The sequence below is a fragment of the Penaeus japonicus genome, unplaced genomic scaffold (assembly GCF_977035675.1).
Source record: "Penaeus japonicus unplaced genomic scaffold, GWHDUDI00000001_assembly GWHDUDI00000040, whole genome shotgun sequence".
In the NCBI taxonomy this organism is placed as follows: Eukaryota; Metazoa; Arthropoda; class Malacostraca; order Decapoda; family Penaeidae; genus Penaeus; species Penaeus japonicus.
This window is the reverse complement of record NW_028234442.1, coordinates 20,724,882-20,734,881: the sequence shown is the minus strand read 5'-3', so window position 1 is coordinate 20,734,881 and position 10,000 is coordinate 20,724,882. Positions and strand designations below refer to the sequence as shown.

Genomic DNA, 10,000 nt, shown 5'->3' with positions numbered 1-10,000 from the left:
CCCTGTTCCAGTTTGGTTACTTTGTGTCATAAGCGCAGGTCTCCTTCCTCTTCCTCATCTCTCCGTTTTATCTTCATTGAGGATGTTTTGTTTTTTTTATAATTGTTAACGAAAGTACACGAATACGAACAAAGGCTGTTTTTTGTCCTCCCGTAAGACTAATATTTCTATCGAACTTACAATAAAGACGATAATCAGCTGACTTGAATCCTATACTATAATTTTAGTCTATTTCAACGTTGGTAAAGCCTGTCAGAAGGCACGTATAAGTCTCACTATTTTAGAAACACAAAAAAATGACGAACACTAAAATAACTAGTATTGTAATGAATGGATGAGAGAGACTGCGAAATGTCTGGATGTTTTGCGTGAATCGCCTTTACTCTGAAAAAAAAAAAAAAAAAAAACTTGGTGACCTTGGGACCAGGCATGCAAATCAATTCCCGTTTGCAATAGGACAATGTGTAATAACAAGATAGTATTGCATAGAATGTTTCTTAATGATAGTTTTAAAACAATGAAGATAAAACATTACAATAATACTAACAGTGATAATAATTTTCGCTATGAAGATTGCTATGACAATAATAACAATAACAATAGTAATAATAATCACAATATGAAGGTACGTGTGACAATAGAAATAATGAGAAGAGGGAATGATAGGAAAGCTGTTGATAATAAAAATGATTATGTTAGTAAAACAAATAACCATATTTCAATAATTATAGTGATGGAAATCATAACAATTATGATATAAACAGTAATCATTATGATCATTTATCACTATCAATACCATTATCCATTTTCTATATTATAATCAAACAATTATGATTGTTAACGATGAGGCTAATTAAAATAATCATTATAATAATAACAAGGTTAAAATATCAGTTATTATTGTTATCATTTTTTGTCTGTTTATTTTTGGCAACTTTATCCATCATACTCATTATCATTGTATATCATAATCATCACTATCAATTTAGATTATAAAATTATTAAAATCCTTCTAACAGTGTCTACTATATAGCGATTATCTGAATTGTCGCCATTTTCATTTCTATTTATCTGTTTATTTATCTTGTAATTTTCTCTCTTATTTTGTAAATAATTCTACCATACCGAGATTCTGAAAATTAATTAATCGTACCCCGGCAACCAAGCACTCCACATTGCGTCCATTTCGTGACATTCGAATTTGACTAAATTTGAAATTTTCTTTTTATGATCGTCATTACTAACCTTAGTACGATTACTGATAAAAAAGAAAATACCGGTATGATTACTTCTTAAACAACTATTTTTTTCCGGAAATTAGTGAACTCTACATTAGTGAAAGAAATTTATTTTGGGGGGAAGGCATATGATTTGATCAGCTTTAGACACCTTTTCCATCTCCGTCAGCTTCGCCTTCAGTGTGAGTTATTGTGTCATATTAATGATAATAAATTTCAAACATCAGTTCAGTGGTTCCCAGTCTTTTCACCATTAAAGCTATTTATTTTATCTTAATGTGTTTCACCAAAGAAATATTGAAAGAAATTAACACTGCAGTGTGAAGTTATATAATAAATCTTAAACAATAGAAATATATTAATACAAACATCGTCATAATCGTCATACAGTTCACATTTGCAATATAAATGACAATATAAATTTGAAGAAGGCACACTTAACGTCTTTCAAAATAGGACAATTTTCTCCGTTATGTGAGTCGAGTTCTGTTCAAATTCGCTCAGACTTTGCTGTGATCTCTGACACAAGGACTACAATTTTTCGTATAGCATTTTGGTCCATGGGTCTATACACTTCACATCCTTACAAAGACAAAAGAATAAAAGTGAATAAATATATATATCGTGTATATTTTAGCAAGATAGAGCTTCAACTGATTCCTTATTTGATGATAGATTGGCGGGGAGGCATGAATGCTCTGTCTTGCTAGAATATACTTTGTGTAAGTAAGGTTGTTGGACTCTTCTTGCTAGATGGGTGCATAGGCTGTGTTGATCATTGCATATGTTGATCATTGCAAGGCTATTGGCATATAGGTGCTAGGGTCTTTTAAATTTTCTTAATAGGATATTGAAAGAAATTGAGATATTGTTTTTTTTCAGTAAGGATAGAAAAGTTATTCATATTTCCGTAAGCTCAAGATTGAAGATTGAATAAGTCTTACTGTATGTATTTGTATGTTTATTTTACTTATTTGTCCATGTTGGATATGATTTAGTAGATAAGTAGCCTAATTCACATTTTTTCTACTATCTAGTATCTGATATCCTTTAATGTTCATGTACTTTTATTTTTTTTATATATCTATACCTCTCAAATGATATGTTATATATTTTTGTAGATGTATCAGTCCATTAATCTATTCAATTATTTCTGTATCCCTCAGTATACTTCATACTTCTACATGTCCATCTATCTGCCAATTTATTTATATATTATCCTCCTTGACACCCCATTTTACTAATGCTTTAAATTCACAGTATAATTTTAAAATATTTACAGGATACTTGTAACTTATATCCACCAGCAAACAGTCAAGGATAATCATCAGGTTAGGCTTCTTGAAAATATAGATGAAATTACTTAAATCTGAGTAATTGTTTTTCTTTATGATTAGTATTATTAAGGCCCTGGTTTCAGATGTCTTTCTTTGGAGTAGAATAATATCTTTAACTGTATATGATGTAAGTATTTTATTGAAATGTTTTTCTTCATTTCCTTTTGATGTATTTTCCATGTCAGAGATTAGCTTATAGACTCTTCAACATAGAATGGATGGATCCTTTGTCTCTCATTTTTTTGGTAAAATACACTAAACTTTTGAAATAATTCCCTAAGATCTTTATTTTAGTCGTCCAGTATTGATCTGCTTAGAATTTTAAGGAAGCTTCGGCCTTTTTTATTTTAGTTATGAATATGCTCTTGCCTTCGGTAAAATCCTACTTCACACTTTTATATATCAACAATTAGGTTTTTCTTATATTGCTTTAGGTCTAGAAATATTTTATGGCTTCCAGACTTTGGTATGATATCCTTGAAATTTCTCTTTGCATCAACAAGTAGTTTTAGAGAGAATAGACTTGCTCTCGGTCAAATCTTTTCATTCCCCCATTAAACATTGGGTATTAGAATTTCACTTTTAGTATGCTGGGGCAATAATTATTTATTTAGTCTACCTTTTTAGTTATTTTTAATTTTTTTCAGTTTTCAATTTCATTTTTTTGTGCTTTCTTAATGTAAATACCATCAGGTGTTCCTGTATTTGTGCTGCTTTATTAGTGAATATATTTAAGCCTCATATTTGATAGAGATTCTCTTCGTAGAGGTTTTTCTTATATTGCTTTAGGTCTAGAAATGTTTTATGGCTTCCAGACTTTGGTATGATATCCTAAATAACCTTGAAACAGTCCCTTAGTGTCTTTATTTAACTGATATATTCTCTGTTTCAGTTGATCTAATATTATATTTATTAAACATTGTTTTATTTATTTATTCATATTTTGCATGAGTCTAGACTAACATTTCTTGGGTGCTGAGAAGAGATGTATACATACATTGATGCGTATATTACCCAACTATGTATATTTGAGTTTATCCATGCTATTTTCTTTTTCTTGAACTGAGAACCTAATTGAGCATGAGCAACAACAAAAATGACAATGATATATTAATGGTTGGTTACCCATCTGTTCATATGTGAGCATGTCTGTGCTATTTTCTTTTACTTGGGTTCTCTTATTAAATTTTCTCTTATCAAAAATATTGACAGTTGCTTTTTGTTATGAGGACTCATCAGAATGAATGATCATGCAGTGTAATTCACTTTTCTTTATCTTCTAGTAATCAGATACTATCCAGAGTTAGGGGGTGCTGGACTGCCTGTCTGACTACAGGGGGTGCTAGGGTCGGAAAAGGTTGGGAAACGCTGGGCCAGACCTTTTTTCCCCTTTCTACGGCAGTTTTTGTTGACGTCTTCAGGTCTCCTTGAATATATAGGATCTCAGTACAGTGGTATTTTTCTAAGGAATATTGACATTATTTCTGCAATCACATAGAGCAGCCAGCTTAACCAGGTGTCATAGAAAAGTAAGCTTCTGTTAACTATGGTATTATGTAACCAGGTAGTATTAGAAGTAATTTTAGACAGTGACTAAACTGCTCAATCCTCCCTTTGAGATTCAAGTGATGAACATTACTTTCAGGATGCTTATGATGATGTTTCTCTCTCCCTGTTACTAAATATATTGTCAGTGTCTTTCAGCCTAATCATGTGTTTAGATTATTCTAATCATATTAACTTTAAGATCTTTTGAAATATTCTACTGTGCAGACATAGGCAAAATTTACGAGTCTCATGATTTCTCTATTTGCATTTTTTCTTTTTTATCTCGTATTGTGTTTCTCAATTTTAATTTAAGATGTAGGCCTAATTGATAAAGCAAATTGTGATGTGAATTCAGAGGTAACAATGGCTTCATATCCATCCTATGTTAGTCATATAATAGCTTTTATGTGGAATAATTGAGGTGTGTAGAGTACAAAAGGTGAACTTGAGAATTTATCAAAATTGATTTTTGGTGGGAAGTATGCTGTAAAGGATAGACATGCTAAAATATGTGGCAAAGTTTTACGATTGTGTGCCCTTGCAGTGCAATATGGGAAGCAGAGGAAATGCCAAGCAATTAGGAGAAAGTCTTTATGATAAATTCAAGCAGAAGGGAGATATTATAGATTGTAGTATTTATAAAAGAATCAAACTAATTTTTTAGACGTTTTGGAAAGAATAGTGAAGGAGAGATTAGGAAAGGAAAAATTGTGAAGATACAGTTGATAACATTTAAAGAAAAAGACAGCTACAAGAAAAGGGCCTGGAAGAAAATCAAAAGCTGACTGTCCAATTTAGATCTATAGAAGGTATTTAAGAGAATACCAAGAGAAGGAATGTTTTAGTGTTTATGAAAGAGGAAAGTGCAGAAAAGTTATTCAGGCTAGTTGAAATGATGTACAGAAGAACAAAAATAGCTTTAATAACACCTTGTGGCAAGATATAAATGAATGAGATTGGATTGCATCAAGGATCAGCACCTTTTCTGGTCATGCTTGTTATCAGGAATGAAAATTTATGCAAATTGCTCTGTGCAGATGATCTGATGATCATGGCTGAGACTGAAGACAACTGCAGAGAGAGATAAGACAGTGGCAAGAATCTCTTGAATGGGATGGTTTGAAAATAAATGTACGTAAAAGTGAGATTTTGATGTCAAGTTAGCAAGGAGGAAATGCAATAACCATACAAGGAAGAGGAATTCAGGATTTTAAGGCAAATAGAGAAATTCAAATATTTGGGATCTAGCTTAAGTCAGGATGGTGAGGTGGATATGAGGATGAAAGCAATTGGGGTAAAATGGAGGGAGTTAGCAGGAGTAGTATGTGACAAGAAGATGCTGATTAAACTGAAATTCAAGATATACTGAACAGTAATCAGACCAGGGATGATGAATGGCTCAGAAATGTAGGATTTAAGAGGGAAGGAGGAGCAGAAGCAGGAGCTAGCTGAAATGAGAATGCAAAGGAAAATAAGGACATTAGGGGAAGTGCTGGGGTGGTAAAGATTACTGAAATAATAAGAGAGTCAAGACTGAGATGGTATGACCATGTATCAAGGATGGATGAGGAAGGAGTGAAAAGAGTTTGGTTGGAACCTGGGAGAGAAGGAAGGTCTAGAGGAAGGTAGAGAATTAGATGGCATGGTAAAATGAAAGTAGATATGGAAAGTAAAGGTTTTATTGGAGGAGGATGTTTTTGATAGAAAGAGCTGGAGAAAGTGCATGAGGGGCAACTGGCCCCTGTGTATAAGGATAATGTTGGGAATGAAGAAGATACTGTACCAGATAGGCATGGTCGTGTTAGGGAAAATCGACCATCAATCCCCTCAAACAGTTGCACTGAATCTATTCTCACTTTCACTTTTTCACTGTTTTTTTTTGTGGATTATATACTTATCATGGTCACAAATGATTATACCAATATATATATATATATATATATATATATATATATATATATATATATATATATATATATATATACATATATACACTCATTATATATACCACCAAAGGTATAATTATCATTTATTTTCTTATTACCTAATTTTTTCTCTTTTTTTCTTTAAAATGTTTAAAATGTGTGGGCAAGAATTTTGGTTTATTATGTGTTACACTGAACCCTCAATTATACATTGATATACTTATATAGACTTATATGTGAAAGAATCCTAAATATGCAGAGGCCATACAAGTCTGATACTGTACTTTCAGATATATAAAAATATTCAGTATTTTCTTCATAATTTTTTGATAAACAGGTATCACCATCCAACTACATTTCTTCACAAATATCACTTAACTTTCATCACGATTCTAATTGAACAGATTTTTAATGATTATCTCACAATTGCTGATTTCCTTACAGATCATCTAGGTATCTAGATAGTAGACCTTTTAGGCATGGAGATAGTTCATGAGATGCGACAAGAGCTGGAGGAAGCAGTAAAGGACTTCCATAGGATTCAAGAGATGAGGCAACAGTACTTACAGAAATGTAACGTGGAGATCACCAATGTTTTGGTAGGAGAGTCTTTCTATTATAATTCTTTTATATGTCATAATTTGATTTATTAATTGATTATCTGCTTTTAAGCTTCTGGAAAGGGAAATAAAAGTGCTGTCATTATTTCTTAAACATTACACATTACATACTGTATTACTTGAACATTTCTTATTTCGATAGGCATACCGATGGCATTCTATATCAATTTGTTTAACATAGTTTCCAGGAACTGTTGTTGTTTTTTAGGCTTCGAATAATTCAATTTTGTTTTTACAGAAGCAATTCTTAGATGAGAAGTTAAGAATGGAATTGCAGGAACACTTTGAATGCAGAAATGAAATTCTTGAAGGTAATGTCAAGTGCATAGATGACACCATAAATGCTGCGTGTGATGCCCATGACGACGTCTTCTATCTAAGAAATCAAATTGCTGAGATTTTCAATGAAGGAATCTCACCTAAACTGAATGGAGATGGGTCAGATGTTTTGGTAATTCTTATTTTTATGTTAATGATTCACAGCAACTCATCTGTGCATAGCTACACACACTTGAATACAATTATAACCCAATGTCAGTTGTCTTTAAAATCTTCACAACTACTGTTAACATCACTATCATTATCTAATCTTTCAGGATGACCGCCATTATTATTGGAATTACTATGTCTGCTATAATATTAAATTCACAGTAGAATATTTCAAAAGATCTTAAAGTTAATATGATTAGAATAATCTAAACACATGTTTAGGCTGAAAGACATTGACAATATATCTATTGACAGGGAGAGAGAAACATCATCATAAGCACCCTGAAAGTAATGTTCATCACTTGAATCTCAAAGGGAGGATTGAGCAGTTTAGCAATAACACACAGAATTAAAAAACATGAGCTTATGTACATTGCCATTAAATCCTTCACAACCATTATTAACATCATCATTATTGTTATCAGAAGTGCATTAATAATATATATATATATATATATATATATATATATATATATATATATATATATATATATATGTATATATATATATATGTTATGTATATGTGTGTGTGTGTGTGTGTGTGTGTGTGTGTGTGTGTGTGTGTGTGTGTGTGTGTGTGTGTGTGTGTGTGTGTGTGTGTGTGTGTGTGTGTGTGTGTGTGTGTGTGTGTGTGTGTGTGTGTGTGTGTGTTGTATTAATTATTAAACCCATTGACAGAAGCACCATTATAATGAAACGCATTCCTAAAAAAACAGGTTGCAGGCCGAGGCATGACAGACTTCCAGAAGTTATCCTATGAAACTAAGGACCAGGTGATGGTGATCAATAAGCAACAAGAGTTGTATGAAATGCTCATGAGCAAGATCAAAGAAGTAGTTCTCAGAAAGGTAACCTAATTTTTTTTTTTCTTCTTCTTCTTCTTTTTCTTCTTCTTCTTCTTCTTTTTCTTCTTCTTCTTCTTCTTCTTCTTCTTCTTCTTCTTCTTCTTCTTCTTCTTCTTCTTCTTCTAACAATTTATTTTGGGGGGATGGAAAGCTTGCCGTTGTGCTACCTGGAGGTGTTGTGTTCCAGTACCCGCCTTATTGGTTTTGACTAAGGGGAATGTAATTCATGGGGACTACCTAAGAGTAGTTAATATCAAGTGCAGTAGTTTATTTTACTGTCTGATTTATCTATTTATTTATTTTCCATATTTTAGGATATCATACTAGAACACAATTGAACCCAAATAGATAAGTACTGTTGAGTTACGGAAAGTTCTAGCATAAGCATATTTTTGTAATCAATGGGTATTCTACCCAGACTGTTGTTACTAAGCATAGCAAGGGTAAATATTTGAATATATAATTTTTTATCAGATTTCAACATGTAATTGAATTAAAGTAAAATAGATAAACTGATGATAATTAAATAGGGGGTACAGCTAGGTTGCTAGTATCAGAATGCATTTGTTAAATGCAATTACATCTTTGCACTCCAGTCTTTGACGTATCTTTTGTATTGTAAAAAATATGCATATATTTTTATTATTATTATTCCCTACTTTATCCTCTCTGCAGATTTTTAAGACTTTATGTAGACTGAATTATTCAGTACCTTTTATATTGTTCTGTTCTCAGTAGAATAAGGTGGCATTCCTTTGCTGGTTTTAGTCTTTTGTTTTTCTGGTGATTCTCCTGCATTCATTTCCAATTAATTTTGTATTACATTGTAAACTAACTGAATATATATGGGGGATACATTTTCAGAGAAGATTTAGAAGCTCAATAGTTCAACTGGGACTTCAAATTATTTTAACAGCTGTGTTCATTTCATTTCATCTAAAGGAACCTAATTCATAACCAAGTTTATTTATGTCTTGATTTGCTTTTGTGTAGGAATTAAATATCATGGAACATTGTTGATTTGATTATTTGAGAATACTTGGTATATAGTTTGAAAGTTCGCATATTTGATTTGTAACAATCAAATATGTAACAAATAACAAATTTCCAGATTGTTATTTGTTACATAATGATTTAAAGAAGGATGTTTTGCGTTTGTCTAGTTTACTTGGTAATTTCATTGAGTAATTTTATTTTTTTATTTCCATAAGAGTTTTGCTGATAGTAATAACAAATAAGGTCTGTATGCAACCTTTTCCCCCTGAAAATGAAAAGATAACTTAGAAATCCAACCATGGCAAAAAGACAAATTCATTCATATAGGAGAAGAGTGAGCCATCTGCACAATAGCTTCACTCCTTATATACACATAATTTGAAATTCAATGAGCAGAAGTATTTTTATTACTTCATAAAGTAGTTATTGATTACTAATGTTTTATAGGGAAAGGTTGTTAATACATGTTAACAGTAGCCCTGATTATATGACATGGTTCAAGGTAATTCACCAGATTCTAAAATAAAGAAGAACCAGCACATAAGAAAAGAAGCCTTTTTATAGTTGATTTTACATTTCTATTTTGTATTTAAAATCAGAACACAAGGAAGGTGCAGTTTTAAAGGAAGTACAAAATTGTTGCTCTGTATTCAAAATCAAAACGCAATATGACTTTTTGAAATAAGCTTAATAATTTGTAAACCTGATATGATAAAAAAAAAAATTATTTTAATCTTAGATGTAAGATATAAAAAATATAAAGCCCTGTGAAAAATTTAAGAAGCAATTACATAATTTTGTTTAGGCTTCAATCTAACAAAGTTATTTCTTACTCTATCATGAATCACCTCAAAATCCAGCTTTCTTTCAAATGGTTAAAAGATTGTTGAAAAGGTTACACTTTTGATACATGCTTAGAGGGTGTGGTTGTTCTACTTGGCTATTGCTCCCCAATAGCCAGTTCACAGCATGATACTTATTTCCAAAAATGTTTCAAGGCTA

The 10,000-nt window shown here is 31.6% G+C and overlaps 1 protein-coding gene across 6 annotated transcripts in view; it reads left to right on the top strand.

Moving 5' to 3' along the window:
- The first annotated feature begins 1,399 nt into the window (after positions 1 to 1,399).
- LOC122255888 (uncharacterized) overlaps positions 1,400 to 10,000 on the top strand; it is a 10,732-nt gene continuing 2,131 nt past the window's right edge. Inside the window, exons 1-5 of one of the 6 annotated variants that reach the window (XM_086533823.1) lie at positions 1,786 to 1,843; positions 3,859 to 4,029; positions 6,493 to 6,647; positions 6,907 to 7,119; positions 7,874 to 8,005. In XM_086533823.1, the coding sequence (XP_086389949.1) occupies positions 6,528 to 6,647; positions 6,907 to 7,119; positions 7,874 to 8,005 (465 nt within the window). In that variant the 5' untranslated portion in view covers positions 1,786 to 1,843; positions 3,859 to 4,029; positions 6,493 to 6,527. Of the gene's footprint in view, positions 1,421 to 1,710; positions 1,844 to 1,936; positions 1,961 to 3,858; positions 4,105 to 6,492; positions 6,648 to 6,906; positions 7,120 to 7,873; positions 8,006 to 10,000 lie in introns of those variants that run through there. The other 5 variants (XM_086533822.1, XM_043020255.2, XM_043020251.2 and 2 more) reach the window with 5 other exon arrangements.